We start from the raw sequence: 24,972 nt of genomic DNA on the forward strand, positions 1-24,972 counted from the left end.
TCTATTTACTATAGCCATGAGATGGAAGCAACCTACATGTCCATCATTGGATGAATGGATAAAGAAGATGTGGCACATATATACAATGGAATATTATTCAGCCATAAAAAGAAATGAAACTGAGTTATTTGTAGTGAGGTGGATGGACCTAGAGTCTAGGTGGATGTCATACAGAGTGAAGTAAGTCAGAAAGAGAAAAACAAATACCGTATGCTAACACATATATATGGAATCTAAGGGAAAAAAAAAAGGTCATGAAGAACCTAGAGGTAAGACGGGAATAAAGGCACAGACCTACTAGAGAATGGACTTGAGGATATGGGGAGGGGGAAGGGTAAGCTGTGACAAAGTGAGACTGGCATGGACATATATACACTAACAAACATGAAGTAGGTAGCTAGTGGGAAGCAGCTGCATGGCACAGAGAGATCAGCTCGGTCCTCTGTGACCACCTAGAGAGGTGGGATAGGAAGGGTGGGAGGGAGGGAGACGCAAGAGGGAAGAGATATGGGAACATGTGTATATGTATAACTGACTCACTCTGTTATAAAGCAGAAACTAACACACCATAGTAAAGCAATTATACTCCAATAAAGATGTTAACAAAAAACAAACAGAAAAAACAAAACAAAACAAAAAAATAAATAAAAGGCACTGTTAAGAGAATGAAAAGACAATCCACGAATTAGGAGAAAATTGCTGCCAATCATCTATCTAACAAAGGAATTGTATCTAGGGTATATAAAGAATTCTCCAAACATAGTAAGAAAACAAAAATCCCAATTTAAAAGTGGGCAAAGTATGGAGACATATGTATATGTATAGCTGATTCAATTTGTTATAAAGCAGAAACGAACACACCATTGTAAAGCAATTATACTCCAATAAAGATGTTAAAAATAAATAAATAAAATTTAAAAAATGGGCAAAAGCTTTGAACAGACACATCAACAAAGAAAATAAACAGCAAATAAGCACATGAAAGCACATTCAACACTACTGGTCATTAGGGAAATGCAAATTAAAACCACAATGAGATTCCACTACACACCTATTTTAGAATGGCAAAAATTAAAAAGACTGTCCATACCAATGGTATAACCACTTTGGAAGAAGTCTGGCATTTTCTTAAAAAATTAAACATATACCTACTTATGAGTCAGTCATTCCTCTCCTAAGTATTTACCCAAGGAAGTGAAACCATATGTTCATACAAAGACTAGTACAGAAATGTTCTTAGCAGCTTTATGTATAAGTTTTTTTAAAAAAAAGAAAAAACAGGACACCCAAAAGTCCATCACAGGTGAATAGCTGAACAAATGTGGTATATCCATACAATGGAATATTGTTCAGTAATAAAAAAAGAACTGACTACTGATACATGCAACATGCATATATTTCAAAATAATTAGGTTGGGCTTCCCTGGTGGCGCAGTGGTTGAGAGTCCGCCTGCCGATGCAGGGGACACGGGTTTGTGCCCCAGTCCGGGAAGATCCCACATGCCGCGGAGCGGCTGGGCCCGTGAGCCATGGTCGCTGAGCCTGCGCGTCCAGAGCCTGTGCCCCGCAACGGGAGAGGCCACAGCAGTGAGAGGCCCGCGTACCACAAAAAAAAAAAAAAAAAAAAAAAATTAGGTTGAGTCAAAAAAAGCCAGACAAAAGGAAGTACATACTGTATGATTCCATTTATACAAAATTCTAGAAAATGCAAACTAATCTATAGTGACAAAAAGCAGATCAGTGCTTGCCTGGGGAAAAGTGGGGGAGGGGAGTTGGACAGGAAGATGCAAAGGCAGAGATTACAAAAGGGAATGATAGACTTTTAGAGATCATAGGTATGTTTATTACCCTGACTGTGTCAAGGATTTCACAGGCATATACACATGTATGTTAAAACTTAAATTGTATTCTTTAAACACGTATAGTTTAATGTGTATCAATTTCACCTCAATAAAGCTGTTTTTGAAAAATAACAGCTTCGGGACTTCCCTGGTGGTGCAGTGGTTAAGAACCCACCTGCCAATGCAAGGGACGCGGGTTCAAGCCCTGGTCCAGGAAGATCCCACATGCCATGGAGCAACTAAGCCCGTTCACCACAACTACTGAGTCTGCGCTCTAAAACCCGCAAGCCACAACTACTGAAGCCCGCGTGCCACAACTACTGAAGCCCATGCACCTAGAGCCTGTGCTCCGCAACAAGAGGAGCCACTGCAATGAGAAGCTCGTGCGCCGCAACAAGGAGTAGCCCTCGCTCACCGCAACTAGAGAAAGCCCACGCACAGCAACAAAGACCCAATGCAGCCAAAAATAAATAATAAATAAAATTTTTAAACTAAATAAATAAAAAAAACTAACATCTTGGTTCTACACATAAATCCAAAATAATTGCTCATTTTTGGTATACAAGAAATTATTTACTTCCACTTGCCATTATTATTTGGCCTCAGCGACTGTAATCTAACAAAAAGTTAAAACTATTCTTACTCTACTTTTCTTTCAAATCCATTTAATTTCTTCCAAAACTATCATGGAAAATTGGAACATTCCAATGTTGCCTCAGATTTTTTCCTTTTGCAAACTGTAAGAATTCTTCTCTTCAGTAATGTATCCATACAGGAATTGCTAAATCTTTGTTTCTTTCCATTTCTATGTTTTTCCCTCTGGAACCATAGCTCCAGTGTTCACTGCAACCAAATCAGATTCAGGGAAAAAAAACAAAACAAAACAGTTCCTGGAATTTGGATGCTAAACAACCAATAATAAAATAAATTCTAAAAAATAGCACTATTATTAAGAACACCTTACTTTTCATTATATTTTATGAACTGCCTTAACTTCATTACCCCCAAAAAATGTTTCTTAGATCAAATATAAAAATTAGTATTTACTGAATAAGCAAATGTAAGATAACAAAATTAAGACCTCAACTAAAGAAAATAATCTATTGGGAGTTCCCTGGTGGACTAGTGGTTAGGATGCGGCACTTTCACTGCTGTGGCCTGGTTTCAAGCCCTCCTCAGGGAACTGAGATCCCATAAGCCATGTGGTGCAGCCAAAAAAAAGAAAAAATAAAGGAAAGAAAGAAAATAATCTATTAACACAGGCCCAGACATAACTAAGTGATCACATGTTCTTAAATTGTCAGTTCTGCTGTATCTTAGGGCACTGAAATTAGAGAACTATTAGGAGACATAAATACAAAATTAAAACTACTGTCAGAAATATAACATGCTTTTATTAATATGAATTCAAATACAATATAAATCAATTCACTTTTATTAAGACCCAAGTTCTGTGTACATGTTAAATATTATTTTTACATAAAAGACCCATTACAACTTACAGTCCTAATCTCATGAAAAAAGAAACCTTTCCATGACAAAAATAAGGTAAATTTCCCAGGAAAAGATTTTTATCACAAGTAATCTAGATGACACAAGGTTTGAAAGTCTCTATTACTCCTGCCTATCACTTCTCATTTTGTTACTTCATTCTTCCCCAGAGGAAAGTCAATTACTTCCTATTATCATTGCCTGGAACACTGAAAATACTGCATCTCTGAATCCCAAATTCTGAGGGGCTTTTCGAGGTGATACAGTTCCTTACCCCCAGACAAAATGGAAACCAGACATGTGTCCTATTCATTCAACATGAACTGAGTACCAACTTATGGGCCAAACACTGAGAATACAAAGAAAGGAATAAGACACTGTTCCTGGTGCTCAGATTTCACAATCCTCCCCACTCCATAACCTGATGCCATTGTTTAATGTTCTTGTCAAGTTTCCCCCGTCATCTAATGTTCTCTGGAGACAGAATAGCTATTTAGTCACACACAAGTCTCCTGCTCCAATAACCTATTTCCCTTTATTCAGCATGAAGTTCTAACTAGAACTAAGTTGATCTATTCCTCTAACGCAGTACTTAACACTCCTTTTTTTTTTTTGGCAGGGGGACTCTTAAGAGCGTTACTGAAGTTCTAAGCTCAATAATGCCAGGGATTATATCTAGATCTTGTTCACCACTTTATATCAACTGAAATAGAGTAGATACTCAATAAACATAGTTTGAATGAATCTCTCTGGTAACCTGAACACACCACATGTCATATGCTAACTGTGACCTTTGGACAAATGAGAATAATACCATCTTCCTCACAGGGTTGTTGTGAAAGGAGATAACATACGTAAAGTTATATCTGACACACAGTACACATTCCAAAAATATGTGCTCTTATTATTTTAATCAAAAAAAATTTTTTAAACAAACACCTTATTTTGATATTATTTTATTTTATTTAGTTTTTAAAATCTGCATGCTATTTTATTTCCATTAGAAAAATATTATCTATATAAAATTTGGTCCAGTTTCTTCTCCTTTACCTCTAACATTCAAACTTAAATAATTTTACTCAAGTAAAAGCAGAATCATGTATCTGACATGAAAACTAAATATTTCACATCATTAAATTAATAGTTTAACTGAATTAGGTGTGCTCTTTATTATTTCTCAGGAATAGTAACTCATCTTTCCTACATGTTATTTCCCTTTACTTTTATTTTTCTGAGTAACTGTGTAATGTGTGTCTCTTTTCCCACATCCAGTAATATGAGTCTTATAGAAGTGTAATTTATAACTTCAGTAACTAGATTCATCATTAATCTTCAACTCATGTTCAATTCCCCTTATTATATGGTATTTCCATAATAACTTCAGATATTTCAGTCAACCTTACACTTTCCAACAAAGACTGTAAAAATTAAGACATTAATTTAAAAACATTATTAAAATTCCAGACTAAGTAACTTAGAGTGATGCTGTCACAAGGTCCTTGGACAGCTACTGCTTCAATCTCAACACGGCCTCCTTTGGGCAAAGCAGCAACCTGGTAAGCAGCTCGTGCAGGAAAACTACTCTGGAAATATTGTTTGTAGATGTCACTGACAGTATCGAAGTCATTTATGTCAGCAAGCAAAACAGTTGTTTTTACCACATTCGTGAAGTCACAGCCTGCTGCTTTCAGAATTTCACCCATGTTTGGAAGAGCTTGTTTAGCCTCTTCTGCCACCCCTCCTGGCACAAGCTGTCCACTTGCAGGATCCATGCCTAGCTGTCCTGAAATGTAAATGGTCCTGTCGACTAACACAGCCTGACTGTAGGGACCAATGGCCGCTGGGGCTTTCACGGTGCTGATCACCTTTCTGATCAAAGACGACATGGTTAATCCTTTTCCCTTGCCACCCCTCAGAGACAACTACCCTGTACACTGCTCCTACTCGCATCTCACGGGTCTCTGAAATAATTTTAAATTTACAGAAAAGTTGCAAAGATAGTAGAGAAAGTTCCCATATCACTCAGTTTTTCTCTGATAGTAACATCCTACATAACCATAGTACTCTTGTCAAAACTGAGAAATTAACATTAGTACAATATTAACTAAACTATATATTCTGATTTTACCCGTTTTCCCACTAATGTTCTTTTTCTATTCTAAGGCCAACTCAAGATACCACACTACATTTAGACAGATTTTTATTTTTTAAGTGCTTAGTTAATTCTTAGCCTTTTCCACATAACACTTTGAATTTGGAGAATCAACAAAACTATTTAAAGCTACAGAACTGTCTGAACAAGAACTCTGAGCTTTTCCTTGGTCTTTTCTTGGTCCTTTGATGCTATTCCAACTATAGCCTACTCTCTTAGTACAGGGCCAACAAACTTTTTTGGTAAAGGCCAGGTAAATTATTTCAGGCTTGTGGAACATACGGTCTCTATTGCAACCACTGAACACTGCTGTTGTAGCACAAAATCAGTCACAGATAATACATTAACAAATAAGCATGGCTGTGTTCCAATAAAACTTTACTTGTAAAAACAGGCAGCGGCCAGGATTTGGCCCATAGCCTGTAGGTTGCTGACCCACCTTAGTGCATTTCATAACATGGAATGAGTTTTGGATACGCAATACCATGACTGAGAGTAGAGGATGTATCCTTAAGTTTACTTGCAATGATTCCTTATATTATTTTTTAAAAAAATATTCCATGGAACAATGTGGACAATAGTCCTGGCCTCAGAAAATTATTCTTAGGATTGAAAAGCAGGTTGTATAGTAGAATCAGTGTGGACAAAACACACAAAAATAATTGGCAAAAATCCCAAAGCTTTGGGGAGTGCAAAACAATACTATCCTTATGGAAGGAAATTTAACAACATCCATCAAAATTTAAATACATTTACTCTTTGACCCAGAAATCCAAAGTCTAAAAGTTTATCTTATACCTGTACCTACGTGAATTGAAGTATATCAAGCTTATTCATTATAGCATTGTTTGTAATCAACAAGATCAGAAACAACCCAAATGTCCATATACAGAAACATCATGTAGCTGTAGGAATAAAAACAAAAACAAAAAACTACATATATTAATATGGAAAAATCTCCAGGAAATGTTTTAAGTATAAAAAAAGCAAGAACATAAGTAGTATGATACCTTCTATAAGAAAGAGAAAATAAGAATATATAATTGGGACTTCCCTGGTGGTGCAGTGGTTAAGAATCCACCTGCCAATGCAGGGGACACGGGTTCGAGCCCTGATCTGGGAAGATCCCACATGCTGCGTAACAACTAAGCCCATGCGCCACAACTACAGAGCCTGCACTCTAGAGCCCATGAGCCACAACTACTGAGCCCGTACTCCTAGGGCCTGTGCTCTGCAACAAGAGAAGCCACCACAATGAGAAGCCCATACACAACGAAGAGTAGCCCCTGCTTGCTGCAACTGGAGAATGCCTGCGCACAGCAATGAAGACCCAACACAGCCATAAATAAATAAATATTTTTAAAAAAACAGAATATAGGACTTCCCTGGTGGTCCAGTGGTTAAGAATCCGCCTTCCAATGCAGGGGACCCGGGTTTGATCCCTGGTTGGGGACCTAAGATCCCACGTGCCGTGGGGCAACTAAGCCTGCGTGCCACAACTGCTGAGCCCGCATGCTCTGGAGCCCACACGCCACAACTAGAGAGAAGCCCACACGCCACAACTAAAGAGAAGCCCACACGCCACAACTAAGACCCAACACAGCCGAAGAAAAGAAAGAAAGAAGGAAGGGAGGGAGGGAGGGAGGGAGGGAGGAAGGAAGGAAGGGAAGGAGGAAGGAAGGAAGGAAGGAAGGGAGGGAGGAAGGAAGGAAGGAAGGAAAATATAATTGCTTTTGCTGATATCTGAATAAAGAAACCTTGAAAGATATTCAAGTAATCTAAACGGTTACCTATAGAAGTGGATAGGAATTGAGAGAAAACATCTCCATGTATGTACGTGTGTATGTGTGTGTGTGTGTGTGTGTGTGTGTGTGTGTGTAGTTTTGTTTTTTGTACCATGTAAATGTATTAGCTATTCAAATAATAAATTTTAAAGAATAATATTACTTTAGAATCATTGTAAGGTTTAAAGAGTTTGTAAATGTAACCAATATAAAATCTCTAACACAGTGTTTTACACACAGTGGGTGCTGCTATGTCCTGTTGCTGGTCTTTTTAAATGTCATCCAAATGGTGTGATAACATAAACGAATAAAAGAATAAATACCAAACACTTAGACTCAATATTTTCATCTCTAGGAATCTACCTTAATAAAAATCTAAAAATTGGACAAAGATTTAAATATAAATAATGAACTGCTGAAACAACCCAAAAACTCAAAAATAGAGAAATATTCAATAAACTATAGTACACCTATACTTATAAAGCATTTTTAATGACAGAGAAAACGCTCAAAATATACAACTTTATAATCTCAAATGAGGGGGACAGAGTGGTGAGGGTGGGGAGTGAGGGATTGGGAAGCAGAGAGATATATGCAGAAATAAAAGACCTAAGTAAAGTACAGCCAGTAAACTTTTATAGAGGGGTTGTTGGCAATTTTTATTTTCTCTTTAATTCTTTTCTGTATTTTTCAAATTTTCTTTTAATCATGTAATCCTAAAAAGGAAAAGAAAGAGAGAGAAAATGGATTTCGGGATCAAAGAAATGCAAGTTCAAATCCCATATCATATATGCAATTTTAGACAAGTTAATTAAGCTGTTAAAAAGTTGCCAGATTTGTAAAATGGAGATGATACAGAAATTCCAGGGTTATTTTAAGGATTAGAGACATTATATGTAAAAATGACCTAACTAATGTCTTAAACATAGTGAATACTAACCAGTATTATTCTCATACATCTTATCTGTGTAACATCCTCGCCTATATAAAATTATACTAGGGGACTTCCCCAGCAGTCCAGTGGTTAAGACTCCACACTTCCACAGAACAAGGCGTGGATCCAATCCGCAGGGATCTAAGATGGGGGAACTAAGGTGGGGGAACTGGTTGGGAAACTAAGATCCCACATGCTGTGTGGCATGGTGAAAAAAAGAAAAAGAGAGAAAAGTAAAATAAAATTATACTATATTTTATCAATCTAAGGTACTATTCCTTTTAAGATGCAAGGAAGTTTTAGAAATGTTGAAATGTGAAAAATGATCATCTTAGATTTGGTGAAATTCAGTGTTTAAGTTTAGTGAAATAAATGCTACTTTCCATATGTATCTTTTTATTTACTACAATGGAGTGTAAACTGCATTAGAAGCATATATTAAAGATAACAGGAGGGACTTCCCTGGTGGCACAGTGGTTAAGAATCCACCTGCCAATGCAGAGGACACGAGTTCGAGCCCTGATCCGGGAAGATCCCACATGCCACGGAGCAACTAAGCCCATGCGCCACAACTACTGAGCCTGCACTCCGGAGCCTGCGAGCCACAAGTACTAAATCCCGTGCACCTACAGCCCGTGCTCCGCAACAAGAGAAGCCACTGCAATGAGAAGCCCACGCACCACAACAAAGAGTAACCCCTGCTCGCAGCAACCAGAGAAAGGCTGTGTGCAGCAACAAAGACCCAATGCAGCCAAAAAAATAAATAAATAAATTTTATTTTAAAAAAAATATTAAAAAATGGGCTTCCCGGGTGGCGCAGTGGTTGAGAGTCTGCCTGCCGATGCAGGGGACATGGGTTCGTGCCCCAGTCCGGGAAGATCCCACATGCCGCGGAGCAGCTGGGCCCGTGAGCCATGGCCGCTGAGCCTGTGCATCTGGAGCCTGTGCTCCGCGGCGGGAGAGGCCACAGTAGTGAGAGGCCCGCGTACGGCAATAAAAAAAACACACACACACACACACACACATATATATATATATGTATATATATATATATATATATATATATATATACACATACATACAAGGATTGGGAATTCCCTGGCGGTCCAGTGCTTAGGACTCAGTGCTTTCACTGCTAGGGCCTGAATTCAATCCCTGGTCGGGGAACTAGGATCCTGCAGGCCGTGCAGCCTCTATGTTTCTATATAAGATACACGAATGGATAGTAAGCACGTGAAAAGATGCTCAACATGACTAATTAGGGAAATGCAAATCAAAACCATGGTGAGATACCAACTCACTACCATGAGTGGCTACTATTAAAAAAACAGAAAACAAGTGTTGGCAAGGATGTAAAGAAACTGGAACCCTTGTGCAGTGCTGGTAGAAATAAAAAATGGTACAATCACTATTATAAACAGCACGGCAATTCCTCAAAAAATTAAAAATAGAATTACCATATGATGCAGAAATTTCACTTCTGGGTATATACCCAAAATAACTGAAAGCAGGAATCTGAATAGATACTTGTACAGTCATGTTCACAGCAGCATTAGTCACAAAAGCCAAAAGGTAGAAGCAACCCAAGTTCCAGCAATGAATGAATGAATAAACAAAATGTGGTATATTCATAAAATCAAATGTTATCCAACTTGGGGAAAAAGAAGGAATTCTGACACATGCTACAACATGGATGAACCTTGAAAACATTTTGCTAAGTGAAGTAAGCCAGTCACAAAAAGGCAAATACTATGTAACTCCACTTATGAGGTACCTAGAGTAGTCAAATCAAATCCATAGAGACAGAATAGAGAATGGTGGTTGCCAGTAGCTGGTGGGAGCGGGAATAAAGAATTGCTCCAGAGTTCCAGTTTTGCAAGATGAAGAGTTCTCAAGATTGGTTGCACAATAGTGTCAATGTACCTAATGCTACTGAACTGCACATTTAAAAATGGTTAAAATGGTAAATTTTTTTTTTTTTTTTTGCGGTACGCGGGCCTCTCACTGTTGTGGTCTCTCCCGTTGCGGAGCACAAGCTCCGGACGCGCAGGCTCAGCGGCCATGGCTCATGGGCCCAGCCGCTCTGCGGCATGTGGGATCTTCCCGGACCGGGCCACGAACCTGTGTCCCCTGCATCGGCAGGCGGACTCTCAACCACTGCGCCACCAGGGAAGCCCTAAAATGGTAAATTTTATGTTACATATATTTTACCACAATAAAATAAAGTTAAAATTAAAGGACTGTAATAGTGAGAACAAGCCTATCTGAATAACATAATTCTCTGAAAATAACTGTAATAGACTGTAAATTCACTTAAGGTAGGAAGATTTTTTTAAAGTAATACAATCTCCTTTTAAGAGTTATGAATATGATAACAACAAAAAAACGTGAAATAAATAAAAACCAAGTAAGTTTTAAACTACTTTAATAAACACTTTGAAGCATTTAAAACCCCAAATGAAATTTAAATACTGTAAACACAATACGCTCTGAGCAACAGACTTATTATTCAACTTCGTATTTCATTTTTTTTTTTTTTTTTTTTTTTACCTGGCAGAGAGAATAGTACCAAGACAGAGGAAGATCAAACACTCTTAGTGCTGCTGTCCTCAGGGAAAACTGTGATTCACTTACTGTTTCTTCTGACATGACTCCTCTTCTAATCTTCAATAAATGAAACAAAAAATATATTAGCCACAAAGATTTCTGGTTATTCTATAAATGAAAGACACAAATTGAAAATTTAACTCTTTTTAAACAGCTTTCTTTTTTGCACTTAATTAAACAGCTGTCTTTTTTGCACACTAACCTGAAGAAAATAACATTCTGAGCCAAATTTACTTGAGCTAAAAGTTTATTAATCACCAAAGTAACCAAAAAGAAAATGAGTTAGATTTCAATTTTGAGTTCAAGTAGTAAATTTTCCTTAGAAAACTGCAGGTTCTAGATTCTCTCTTTTCTGGTTAAATAAATGTTTCAGCTGTTAAATAGTAATTTAAAATATTTTTCTTCCCACTTATTTCCTTCCAATAACAGCATTGGGTGGGGGCAGGTACTGAAAGAAATCTGATTGGAATCTTGACTCTAAGGGCTAAAAATGAACCTCAGGGCTCACTGAACTTCAGAACTCAAGCATTTATTCTCCTACTGTCCCATTTTAGAAAAATTTTTATTTTATACTGGAATATAGTTGATCCTACTATCCCATTTTAAAGCTCTTGAAAGAAATGACATACATGCTATGAAATTTTAATATTGTTTGAATGCCTATTTCTATTGAAACCAAAGAAAGAAACATCAGTTGTCCACAGAGAAGGCAGTCATCACTGAGAGACGCCCTTAAAGGTAGCACAACGCTGACAGAAACATGATGGTTCAGGGTCTGGGTCTATGCTTTGTAGAGCCAGAAACTCAATTTTATCAGTGTACCCAGCTGGATACACACTAAACAAATTCACAGAGTATTAATATAAATTAGTTTACAAATTTGCTCATTTATAATAAGGAAATACACTATCTAGTGAAAGAATACCTTTATATGCTATCGAAACATACCCTTTCTGAAATAAGACATTGCAGGGAGTTGAATTAAGTATAAAAGGCTGTGTGGTGAGCACAAAATTAATGGACCCTAAGGAATATTTCATACAAGCTGGGAAAGAGCCTGATGTACAAGAGTAGGCTTCCCCACTAGCCAGAATGTTTAGGCCTACCGAATTCAATACTTCTTTCCCTTGCAGAGTGCTGTACAAACTACCAAAGAGAAAACAGAAACTACCAACAATCCCTCTATAAAAACTTATTTACTATACTTTAAGTCCTTTATTTCTGCATATATCTCTGCTCTCTTTTTCTAAACTCTAGTAGACTAATCCCTTCCGTTAATAAGCCCCGTTTTTTTTTTTCGGACAACTATCAAAATTACTGATTAAGAGCTTCCCTGGTGGCGCAGTGGTTGAGAGTCTGCCTGCCGATGCAGGGGACGCGGGTTCGTGCCCCGGTCTGGGAAGATCCCACGTGCTGCGGAGCGGCTGGGCCCGTGAGCCATGGCCGCTGGGCCTGCGCTTCCGGAGCACACGCAACGGGAGAGGGCACAACAGTGAGAGGCCCGCGTACCGGAAAAAAACAAACAAACAAACAAAAAAAAACAAACTACTGATTAAGTAGTAGTTTCCTTTCACATCAAGCACAGTAATACTTCTTAAGGTGGGTTACTGCTACTGACCGTTTACCTTTTCCCTATTACGGACACTCAAGGAGTATAAACTTAATTCCCCCTCACTCATATTCTAATTAGAATATTTCAGCTCAGTGTAATTAGTTCTAATTGAAGTACATTTATTCTAACCAACAAACTGTGATAGAGACATATTATTCAGAAATACAAAGGAAATCATGAAGAAACAGTTAAACAAGTGAAAAACAGACTTCTGAGGAATGAGACTAGGGATGTTGGGAGGCTGGGCAGGGAACCACTGTTTTTCATTATAAGTGCTTCTGTAATATTTGATTGTTTAAGTGCCTACATGTACTTCTTTTTTGAAATGTTACACAAAAAAAAAGGAGGGGAAGCACATTTATCCCCCCCCCCCAAAAAAAAACCCAAAAAAACCTGACAATTTCTTTTAGAGAAACATTTTTGGTAACGAAATAGATTCTGGATCATTAAAGCTATCTGTGCCATTGAATTAAAAATTAAAAAAAAAAAGATACTGAGAGTAATTCACCCAAAGTGATTTTCTCCATAACAGAGTTCCAGATTTTTAAGCAGAGGAGAAAGAAAATAAAGCAATCACTTCAATTTGCCGCAGGGGTTTTCTTAAAAGAATTCTGACAAATTTCTATTTTTGCATTCTAACCACCTCATTCCCTTTCATTTAAAATCACTGAGGAAGTGATTCCAAACTTAATCATTAATAACTGAATAGCTTTTAAAAACTGGTCATTTCAGTTGCTTTCATAAATATTAATTTTAAAAAACATGAAGGCAGATTCATGATTATTCGAATTTCGAGAGGGGGGTCTAAAACATCACTAAAAATATTATACTCTGTAATATTACTCGCTTCTCTCCATTCTAACCACGAGAGAGTTAAAAATAAGTGTCATAAATAGAATTTGTTTCTTAAACACCCTAAAATTGAACTTCATAATCCAAGCAAGAATGAAAGTCTGAAATATCCACAAAATTTTGATAATCTATACAACCGAAATCTGAGAAGATCCTTGAAATACAGCAAAAAATGCTTAGTTGCAATAATGATAAAAAATAAAGGTCTGTGCACGAGCAAGACCTTTTGGAGTCCTCCCTCCAGAAAATAAAAGTTGAAAAACTTTATTTACATTAGGCCTCTAACGCCACAAACCTCCCGATGCTAAATTATTCTCGGAAAGCATCTTCAAGGAAAGCGTAATCTTCCACATCCAAAAACCACTCCCTGCTCAAACCACTGACATTCTTGCAGGAACTTGTACCACACTAGCTGCCCCTCCCTCAGGCCTCCCTCACCCCCACCGCGCTCTCCTCTGAGGGCTTCCTTTTTCTTTACCAAGAGGACCAGGAAAGGGGCTCCCTCTCGGTTCAGCCGCCCCGACCGACCCTCGCTCCGGCTCCAAGCGGTCGCCAGCCCACCCTGATTCAGCGGTCCCGGGCGGGCCTCCCTCCGGCTTTCTGTTTTTCCACCCGCACTCGGAGTCCAGAGGTCGCAGGCTGGCGCTCCTACCCGCCCAGCAGCCTCTACCCCGTGGCCGCTGCGACCCCACCCGACCCTCCGCCCGCCTGCTCCATCCGCGTACCTGGCGCTCCTGGGTAAGTGTAGCCTGCCCACGCCTACTTCCCCGCCGCAGCGAGCCGCAGGCCGACCCCGGGGGCGGAGTCCTTCCGGGGTCAGGAGTGGGAAGGTGGAGAGAAAGTCGCGGGGGCCTCCTAGCCTTTCTGCGTGAGGGGCTACGTGTGAAGCAGCTCCCGCCATTTTTGTTTAGGGTAGAGGCTCTCGCCCTGCCAGATAGATGTAAAATATAGAATGGAAGAATTGCATCCTCTTACAGTGCTGTCAAGAGCTAGCATCCTAGTTCGTAACCATTTGAGGGCTCTAGGACCATACTATGAATCTGGTGAAAACTACGGGGACTTTTCCCCATATGTCATTTAAATACAGTGTTAAAAAAATACACTCACATACTATTAAAAGAAAAAATTGTGTGTGTGTGTGTGTGTGTGTGTATATATATATATGTGTGTGTGTGTGTATATATATATGAGGTTAGATGCCCAAAACCAATCCACAGGTCCCAGATTAAGAACTACTATAGACGCTCAGCCCCCAAACAAATTAATGTTGAGGTATTCCAATCCTGTAGTAATGATGAAGTTATTATTGATTTCAATTCCTCTTTAGCTTTTCTCCACATTTCCTACTGAATTAGGCTACCAAATAATATGTGAATATGGTCAACTCTGAGGGGTTAGGCAATGTATTCACAGCTCCGAGGTTCTAATACACAGTAAACTAATAGGGTGGGAGGGAGAACAACAGAAAACAGCATGCTGTTTCTAAGTGCAGTCCTGAGCCAAAACATTCCATCAGAACTGCAGATTTTAAAATTCCAATTTCTGAGCATATTTGTGGTGAAAAGCCAAAATAATTTTGTAAGGATTGCTAAAACATGAGAGCACATGCTACTATTCCTATCTAAGAATCAAGAACGAACAGTCTTTTCTGGTAGTGTTCGAAATTCCCATTTAGTGAAATGGAAAATAGGGAGAATGGTAATGCCAGTGTCTGACGTTACCGGATGAACAATAGCTAAAAATACACAGACTGAGTTGTGTGTGAAAGTATTGTGCACTTGTGAACAGTGCTCTTGACACTTGAAGAACCTGGAATTTGTAAGGCTATGTTTGTTTATTCCTCCATCTCCTGTCTGTGCCTCCTCCCTATTTCCCACAACTTCCAAACGTTCAGCCTAATGGGAAGAACAGAAATAATGATGACTCTCACTTAAAGCAACTTTCCTATGAACACTCTCTCCTTTAATTCCACAATAACCATTATGAGAAAGATATTATTACACACTGGGTATGGATTTTACTCTTTAACAGGAGAATAAGAACTATCAGATTGTATTTATTTTGCTAAATCAGTGTAATTTGCTCCAAGCCTCTCTTCTCCTGGGTTACCAGAATATCCAATCTTAGTCATTATTGAATATATCAGGTAGGATGCTGTTAGCTAGAAGCAAAAGAAAACTGAACAAATAGTAGCTTAAACCATAGGACAGGGTGGTCCATGTGGATGTTAGCAACAGATGGACACAGTCTTATATTTGAACATTGCTATCTTTGATATCTTCTGCTATCCTGGCCCAGGAAAAAAAATGGCACTTGGATTAATTCTAAAGGTCTGATCCTCCCCCAGATAACCAAAGTCATCATGTAGTGCTCACCAAACCAGGAAGTGGAATTCATGAAATAATATTAGTTGTTGCTATCGTTCAAATACTGAGGTACTTGCTACATCAACCATTAGTGAATTTGGGTATCCTGTCTGCATAGTATTGAACAATACTGTGGAGTCAGATTGCCACGGTTTGAATTCTTTCTCTGCCACTTACTAGGTGCATGGTCTTAGGCAAGGTACTAACCCTCATTATGCCTCAGTTTCCTCATTGGGATGTTGAGAAGAGAAATGTAATAATACTTGTAAAGCACTAAGAATCTTATATAGGTTTTTTTTAGGATTAAAAAAATTTTTATTAGATCATAGTTGATTTACAATGTTGTGTTACTTTCTGCTGCACAGCAAAGTGAGTCAGTTATACATATACATATATCCTCTTTTTTTAAATAAATTTATTTGTTTATTTATGGCTGCGTTGGGTCTTCCTTGCTGTGCGTGGGCTTTCTCTAGTTGCGGCGAGCGGGGGCTACCCTTTGTTGCGGTGTGCGGGCTTGTTGCGGTGTGCGGGCTTATTACGGTGACTTCTCTTGTTGTGGAGCATGGGCTCTAAGCACGCAGGCTTCAGTAGTTGTGGCACACAGGCTCAGTAGTTGTGGCTCGTGGCTTGCGGGCTCTAGAACGCAGGCTCAGTAGTTGTGGCGCACAGGCTTAGTTGCTCCATGGCATGTGGGATCTTCCTGGACCAGGGCTCGAACCCATGTCCCATGCATTGGCAGGCAGATTCTTAACAACGGTGCCACCAGGGAAGTCCCATAGTTATCTATTTTATATGGTGGTGTGTATGTCGATCCCAATCTCCCATTTATCCCTCCCCCCCTAAGATTCTTATATAAGTTTTTAACTTGGGTTACTTGTACTTCTGTGGAATCCAAGGATAAAACTCTTATTTCCATATAATTGGTTTCCTTGGTAATCCTACATATTTTATTTTATATGCATAAAAACATTACTTTGAGAAAGGGGTCCATAGGATTTACCAGAATGTCAATGGAATCCATTGACATCAAAATCCAATGACATCAAAAAATGGTTAAGAACTTAGAACATTCCCTGGCACATATTTCTAAGATATATGGCATATCAAGTGGGACTTTTCCATGTCTTTCAGCAGAAGCTCCAAAGCTGAGCAAAATAGATGCCAAGTGCCCTGAACATTCTAAAAAGGAATGCTAAATCATCCACACAGGGCATGCTAGGAGAAAGGGCAGCCCATTTAGCAACTCTTAGCCCTCATGTACCTCCAGGGAATGATGTGGCAGAATTGATCAAAAAAGATTGGAGAATGGAAATACTCAGGAGACAATTTTCTGGAGTGCTGTGCCTTTTTCATTCTTCTTCCCCAAGAGTGGAGAGAGAAGGGTACTTGCTTATTCCGTCCTATCACCACCTTGAGCCAAGTGAAAGAATTTTAAGAAATTCAGACAATTTGACCTCTGTGCCCTGTAGTTTATGTCACCTGAAAAATCTAAAGGCAACAGACTACCCAAAGAGGCCTTTGATGACTGAGCAGAGAGAGAGGGCTGCAGCAGAAATGCCCTATACTAGCAATCTTGCAAGAAAAGTTTTCCTGTGGACCATGTGAACACCATAGAATGTAGCAGGCTTCAGTTATCTTAAAAGGTCGTCTGTTGAAATCAGGAGCTAAGCGGACCATCTATTGATAAAAGGTTAGCTACAGATTTTTTCAAAGTATTAGGAAATGAAACAGTGAAAAGTGCCCAGCAAGGCAGGGGGAGGGGAAGTCATTGAGGAACACATAAAAGGGACCTATAAGAAAAGAGCCAGCTCTTAGGAGTGGGGCACAGGCAGAAAGCACTGACGTCGTATTTAACTACACTGATTGGGTATATCTGATATTTTATTTCAGACATTTAGGATTACTGCTCAGTCCATCTGAGACAATATATGACCAGTGTACTTCACTAATTATTGATGGAAACAGTGCTTATCAAGTGACAACATTAAACCTGACCAAAGTCTAGCACTTTGACAATTAAAACCAATGACATTACCTAAGTAAATGAATTCTTTTAGGTAATTCATATACCCAATTACCGTTTCCATTAACTGCTAAAACCTGCAGAGTCCCCAGCAATAACTCAAGACCTCCTTTAAATCTACACAATGCCATAGGACATATACTGGCCCTTGTATCTTTGTTCTTATCACCCACCCAAGAGTGTTTGACAAGACTCCTCTACAAGTCAGAACTAAGCCAACCAAGGCATCTAGAACTCAGAGTATTGTTCTAGATGCTAATTTAGAACATCTATTCCATACACATCCAAATATTGCAGATTCAGTTCCTCAGAATGTTAAACATAGAGTACCACATGGCCCAGCAATTCTACACTTAGACAATAACCAAGAGAAATGAGAACATACATTGAAGTAAAAATTTGTACACGAATGTGCATAGTAGCATTATGCATAATAGCTAAAAAATGAAAGCAACCCAAATGTCTATCAACTGATGAATGGATGAATAAAATGTAGTATATTCATATAATGGAATATTATTTGGCCATAAAAAGGAATGAAGTACTGATACATGCTACAACATGGGTAAACCTTGAAAACATGTTAAGAAGCCAGTCATAAAAGATTATGTTCCTGTATGATTCTGTTTACATGAACCTCCAGAATAGGAAAATCTATTGAGAAAGTAAGTTAGTGACCGCCCAGGGCACAAAGGGCTGAGAGGAAATGGAGGGGACTCCTTAAAGGGTATGGGACTTCTAATGGGTATGGGGTAGTGAGATATTCTAAACTTAGACTGTGGTACTAGTTGTGCAAATCTGTGAATATGCTAAAACTTATTCAATTGTGTACTTTAAATACATGAATTATATAGCATGTGAATTGTATCCCAATAAAGCTGTTACCCCCCAAAATTATTATTGCCATTTCTTAGGTCAAAAAATCGAGGCTTAAAGAGATTATGAAAATGATAAAACCTAGAGATCTGAGGCCAGAGACTGATGTAGCGCATGCTCTCCCTGCATTGCCTCAGTAGTTATCAAAATGCTAAGCTGCTCCAATAAGAGGCATGCGTTCCATTGGGAAGTATTTACATCAAAATGTAAAATAAAGTGTAAACAACACAGATGTTTTTCTATTAAGAGTTTAGGTAAGCCAGTTTATTCTAAAGTTACTTTAAAGTAAAGAGCAATAGGGAAAAGAAATGAAGATGGTGGAATAGAAGGACGTGCACTCACTCCCTATTGCGAGAGCACCAGAATCACAACTAACTGCTGAACAGTCATCGAAAGGAAGACACTGGAACTCACCAAAAAAGATACGCCACATCCAAAGACAGAGGAGAACCTGCAATGAGATGGTAGGAGAGGTGCAATCACAATAAAATCAAATCCCACAACTGCTGGGTGGGCGACTCACAAACTGGAGAACACTTATACCACAGAAGTCCACCCAGTAGAGTGAAGGTTCTGAGCCCCACGTCAGCCTTTCCAACCTGGGTGTCCGGCAACAGGAGGAGGAATTCCTAGAGGATCAGACTTTGAAGGCTAGTGGGATTTGATGCAGGACATTGACAGGTCTGGGGGAAACAGAGACTCCAGTCTTGGAGGGCACACACAAAGTAGTGTGTGCATCAGGACCCAGGGGAAGGAGCAGTGACCCCATAGGAGACTGAACCAGACCTACCTGCTAGTGTTGGAGGGTATCCTGCAGAGACAGGGTGGCGATGGCTCACTGTGGGGACAAAGACACTGGCAGCAGAAGTTCTGGGAAGTACTCCTTGCTGTGAGCCCTCCCAGAGATGGCCATTAGCCCCACCAAAGGGCCTGTAGGCTCCAGTGCTGGGTCGCCTCAGGCCAAACACCCAACAGGGAGGGAACCCAGCCCCACCCATCAGCAGACAAGCAGATTAAAGTTTTACTGAGCTCTGCCCACCAGATCAACAGTCAGCTCAACCCACCACCAGTCCCTCCCATCAGGTAGTGTGCACAAGTCTCTTAGATAGCTTCATTCACCAGAGTACAGACAGCAGAAGCAGAACTAAAATTCTGCAGCCTGTGGAAGGAAAACCCCATTCACAGAAAGACAGACAAAGTGAAAAGGCAGAGGACTTTGTACCAGATGAAGGAACAATATAAAACCCCTGAAAAACAACTAAATGAAGTAGAGATAGGTAAACTTCCAGAAAAAGAATTCAGAATAATGATAGTGAAGATGATCCAGGACCTCAGAAAAAGAATGGAGGCAAAGATCGAGAAGATGCAAGAAATGTTTAACAAAGACCGAGAAGAATTAAAGGACAAACACCTAGAAGAATTAAAGAACAAACAAACAGAGATAAACAGTACAATAACTGACAGGAAAAATACACTAGAAAGAATCAATAGCACAATAACTGAGGCAGAAGAACGGATAAGTGACCTGGAAGACAGAATGGTGGAATTCACTGCCACGGAACAGAATAAAGAAAAAAAGAATGAAAAGAAATGAAGACAGCCTAAGAGACCTCTGGGACAATATTAAACACACCAACATTCGAATTATAGGGGTCCCAGAAGGAGAGAAGAGAAGGAAAGAAACCTATCAAAGAAAATATTTGAAGAGATTATAGTCGAAAACTTTCCTAACATGGGAAAGGAAATAGCCACCGAAGTCCAGGAAGCGCAGAGAGTCCCAGGAAGGATAAACCCAAGGAGAAACACGCCAAGACACACAGTAATCAAATTGACAAAAATTAAAGACAAATTATTGAAAGCAACAAGGGAAAAATGACAAGTAATATACAAGGGAACTCCCATAAGGTTAACAGCTGATTTCTCAGCAGAAACTCTGCAAGCCAGAAGAGAGTGGCACAATATATTTAAAGTGATGAAAGTTAAGAACCTGCAACCAAGATTACTCTACCTGACAAGGATCTCATTCAGATGCGATGTTGAAATCAAAAGTTTTACAACAGGAAAAGCTAAGAGAATTCAGCACCACCAAATCAGCTCTACAACAAAGGCTAAAGGAACTTCTCTAAGTGGGAAACACAAGAGCAGAAAAGGACCGACAAAGACAAACCCATTACATTAAGAAAATGGTAACAGGAACATACATATCAAAAATTACCTTAAACTTGAATGGATTAAATGCTCCAACAAAAAGACACAGGCTCGCTAAATGGATACAAAAACAAGACCTATATATATGCTGTCTACAAGAGACCCACTTCAGACCTAGGGACATATACAGACTGAAGGTGAGGGGATGAAAAAAGATATTCCATGCAAATGGAAATCAAAAGAAAGCTGGAGTAGCAATACTCAGATAAAATAGACTTTAAAATACAGAATGTTAAAAGGAGGGACACTACATAATGATCAAGGGACCAATCTAAGTAGAAGATATGGCAATTATAAACATATATGCGCCCAACATAGGAGCACCTCAATGCATAACGGAACTGTTAACAGCTATAAAAGAGGAAATCGACAGTAACACAGTAATAGTGGGGAATTTTAGCACCTCACTTACACCAATGGATAAATCATCCAGACAGAAAATTAATAAGGAAACAAAAGCTTTAAATGACACAATAGACCTGATAGATGTAATTGATATTTATAGGACATTCCATCCAAAAACAGCAGATTATACTTTCTTTGCAATTGCACAGGGAACATTCTCCAGGATAGATCACATCTTGGGTCACAAATCAAGCCTCAGTAAATTTAAGAAAATAGAAATAATACCAAGCATCTTTTCCAACCACAACGCTATGAAATTAGAAATCAATTACAGGGAAAAAATGTAAAAAACACAAACACATGGAGGCTAAACAATATGTAACTAAATAGCCAAGAGATCACTAAAGAAATCAAAGAGGAAATCAAAAAATACCTAGAGACAAATGACAACGAAAACAGGATGATCCAAATCCTATAGGATGCAGCAAAGGCAGTTCTAAGACGGAAGTTTATAGCAGTACAAGCCTACCTCAAGGAACAAGAAAAATCTCAAGTAAACAATCTCACCTTATACCTAAAGTAACTACAGAAAGAAGAACAAACAAAACCCAAAGTTAGTAGAAGGAAAGAAATCATAAAGATCAGATCAGAAAAAAATGAAATAGAAACAAAGAAAAGAGTAGCAAAGATCAATAAAACTAAAAGCTTGTTCTTTGAGAAGATAAACAAAATTGATAAACCTCATCAAGAAAAAGAGGGAGGGCTTCCCTGGTGGAGCAGTGGTTGAGAGTCCGCCTGCCGATGCAGGGGACACGGGTTCGTGCCCCGGTCCGGGAAGATCCCACATGCTGCGGAGTGGCTGGGCCCGTGAGCCATGGCCGCTGAGCCTGCGCGTCCGGAGCCTGTGCTCTGCAACGGGAGAGACCACACCAGTGAGAGGCCCGCATACCACAAAAAAAGAAAAAAGAAAAAGAGGGAGAGGACTCAAATCAATAAAATTAGAAATGAAAACAGAGAAGTTACGACACCGCAGAAATACAAAGCTTCAGAAGAGAATACAACAAGCAACTATATGCCAATAAAATGGACAACCTAGAAGAAATGGACAAATTTCTTAGAAAGGTATAAGCTTCCAAGACTGAACCAGGAAGAAATGGAAAATATGAACAAACCAATCGCAAGTAATGAAAATGAAACTGTGATTAAAAATCTTCCAACAAGCAAAAGTCCAGGACCAGATGGCTTCACAGGTGAATTCTATCAAACATTTAGAGAAGAGCTAACACCCATCCTTCTCAAACTCTTCCAAAAAATTGCAGCGGAAGGAACACACCCAAACTCATTTTATGAGGCCACCATCACCCTGATACCAAAACCAGATGAAGATACTACAAAAAAAGAAAATTACAGACCAATACCACTGATGAATATAGATGCAAAAATCCTCAACAAAACACTAGCAAACAGAATCCAACAACACATTAAAAGGATCATGCACCGTGATCAAGTGGGATTTATCTCAGGGATGTAAGGATTCTTCAATATATGCAAATTAATCAATGTGATACACCATAGTAACAAATTAAAGAATAAAAGCCATATGATCATCTCAATAGATGCAGAAAAAGCTTTTAACAGAATTTCACACCCATTTATGATAAAAAATTCTCCAGAAAGTGGGCATAGAGGGAACCTACCTCAACATAATAAAGTCCATATATAACAAACCCACAGCAAATATCATTCTCAAACTGAAAGCATTTCCTCTAAGATCAGGAACAAGACAAGGATGTCCTGTCTCACTACTGTTACTGAACATTGTTTTGGAAGTCCTAGCCATGGCAATCAGAGAAGTAAAAGAAATAAGAGGAAAACAAATTGGAAAAGAAGAAGTAAAACTGTCAGTGTTTGCAGATGACATGACACCATACATAGAGAATCCTAAAGATGCCACCAGAAAGCTACTAGAGTTAATCAATTAATTTGGTAAAGTTGCAGAATAGAAAATTAATTCACAGAAATCTCTTGCATTCCTCTACACTAACAACGAAAGATCAGAAAGAGAAATTAAGGACACAATCCCATTCACCATTGCAACAAAAAGTATAAAATACCTAGGACTAAACCTACCTAAGGAGGTAAAAAAGCTGCACTCAGAAAACTATAAGACACTGATGAAAGAAATCAAAGATGACACAAACAGATGGAGAGATATACCATGTTCTTGATTGGAAGAATCAATATTGTGAAAATGACTATACTACCCAAAGAAATCTGCAGTTCATTGTAATCCCTTTCAAATTACCAGTGGCTTTTTTTTTTTTTACAGAACTAAAACAAAAAAATCTTAAAATTTGTATGGAGACACAAAAGACCCCGAATAGCCAAAGCAGTCTTGAGGGAAAAAAATGGAGCTGGAGGAATCAGACTCCCTGACCTCAGACTATACTACAAAGCTACAGTAATCAAGACAATATGGTACTGGCACAAAAACAGAAATATAGATCAATGGAACAGAATAGAAAGCCCAGAGATAAAGCCACACACCTATGGTTAACTAATCTATGACAAAGGAGGCAAGGATATACAATGGAGAAAAGACAGTCTCTTCAATAAGTGTTGCTGGGAAAACTGGACAGCTACATGTAAAAGAATGAAATTACAACACTCCCTAACACCATACACAAAAATAAACTCAAAATGGATTAGAGACCTAAATGTAAGACTGGACACTATAAATCTCTTAGAGGAAAACATAGGAAGGACACTCTTTGACATAAATCACAGCAATATCTGTTTTGATCCACCTCCTAGAGTAATGGAAATATAAACGAAAATAAACAAATGGGACCTAATGAAACTTAAAACGTTTTGAAAAGCAAAGGAAACTACAAACAGGATGAAAAGACAACCCTCAGAATGGGAGAAAATATTTGCAAATGAATCAAAGGACAAAGGATTAATCTCCAAAATATATAAACAGCTCATGCAGCTCAATAGTAAAAAAACAAACAACCCAATCCAGAAATGGGCAGAAGCCCTCCATAGACATTTCTCCAAAAAAGACACACAGATGGCCAAGAAGCACATGAAAATTTGCTCAATATCACTAATTATTAGAGAAATGCAAATCAAAGCTACAATGAGGTATCACCTCACACCAGTCAGAATGGACATCATCAGAAAATCTACAAACAACAAATACTGGAGAGGGTGTGGAGAAAAGGGAACCCTCCTGCCCTGCTGGTGGGAATGTAAATTGATACAGCCACTATGGAGAACAGTATGGAGGTTCCTTAAAAAACTAAAAATAGAATTACCATATGACCCAGCAATCCCACTACTGGGCATATACCCAGAGAAAGCCATAATTCAAAAAGACACATGCACCTCAATGTTCATTGCAGCACTATTTACAATAGCCAGGTCATGGAAGCAACCTAAATGCCCATTGACAGACGAATGGATAAAGAAGTTGTGGTACATATATACAATGGAATGTTACTCAGCCATAAAAAGGAACGAAATTGGGTCATTTGTTGAGATGTGGATGGATCTAGAGACTGTCATACAGAGTGAAGTAAGTCAGAAAGAGAAAAATAAATATCGTGTATTAACGCATATATGTGGAATCTAGAAAAATGGTACAGATGAACTGGTCTGCAAGGCAGAAATAGAGACACAGATGTAGAGAATAAATGTATGGCTACCAAGGGGGGAAAGTGGCTCGGGGGGTGGTGGTGTGATGAATTGGGAGATTAGGATTGACATGTATACACTAATATGTATAAAATAGATAACTAATAAGAACCCACCGTATAAACAAATACATAAAATTAAATTAAAAAATGTAAAAAAAAAAAAAAGAGCCAGAGGGACTT

General features: G+C 38.7%; 3 protein-coding genes across 13 annotated transcripts in view; 1 reads left to right on the forward strand and 2 right to left on the reverse strand.

Moving 5' to 3' along the window:
• The window catches only part of MIGA1 (mitoguardin 1), a 91,226-nt gene extending 77,134 nt beyond the window's left edge, over nucleotides 1-14,092 (reverse strand). For 4 of the 8 annotated variants that reach the window (XM_049707136.1, XM_049707133.1, XM_033405953.2 and 1 more), the window contains exons 1-2: nucleotides 13,752-13,985; nucleotides 10,753-10,866 (exon numbers count right to left, since the gene is read on the reverse strand). In XM_049707136.1, coding sequence (XP_049563093.1) covers nucleotides 10,753-10,851 — 99 coding nt within the window. In that variant the 5' untranslated portion in view covers nucleotides 10,852-10,866; nucleotides 13,752-13,985. The other 4 variants (XM_033405948.2, XM_049707138.1, XM_033405950.2 and 1 more) reach the window with 4 other exon arrangements.
• Nucleotides 4,487-5,673, reverse strand: LOC105748522 (2-iminobutanoate/2-iminopropanoate deaminase-like). The gene has a single exon (XM_033405958.2). It carries the CDS (start codon nucleotides 5,216-5,218, stop codon nucleotides 4,760-4,762), a length of 459 nt encoding a protein of 152 aa, XP_033261849.1. The 5' UTR covers nucleotides 5,219-5,673; the 3' UTR covers nucleotides 4,487-4,759.
• The window catches only part of USP33 (ubiquitin specific peptidase 33), an 89,341-nt gene continuing 78,265 nt past the window's right edge, over nucleotides 13,897-24,972 (forward strand). For 3 of the 4 annotated variants that reach the window (XR_007476145.1, XM_049707078.1, XM_033405919.2), the window contains exon 1: nucleotides 13,901-14,011. The gene's annotated coding sequence lies outside the window, so the exon portion shown is untranslated. Of the gene's footprint in view, nucleotides 14,012-24,972 lie in introns of all 4 variants that reach the window. The other variant, XR_004476890.2, reaches the window with a different exon arrangement.

The sequence above is a fragment of the Orcinus orca genome, chromosome 1, assembly GCF_937001465.1.
Source record: "Orcinus orca chromosome 1, mOrcOrc1.1, whole genome shotgun sequence".
Classification (NCBI taxonomy): domain Eukaryota; kingdom Metazoa; phylum Chordata; class Mammalia; order Artiodactyla; family Delphinidae; genus Orcinus; species Orcinus orca.

What these genes read in the sequence shown, in the direction of transcription:
- LOC105748522 (XM_033405958.2), bottom strand. Translation starts at nt 5,218, where the DNA reads ATGTCGTCTTTGATCAGAAAGGTGATCAGCACCGTGAAAGCCCCAGCG.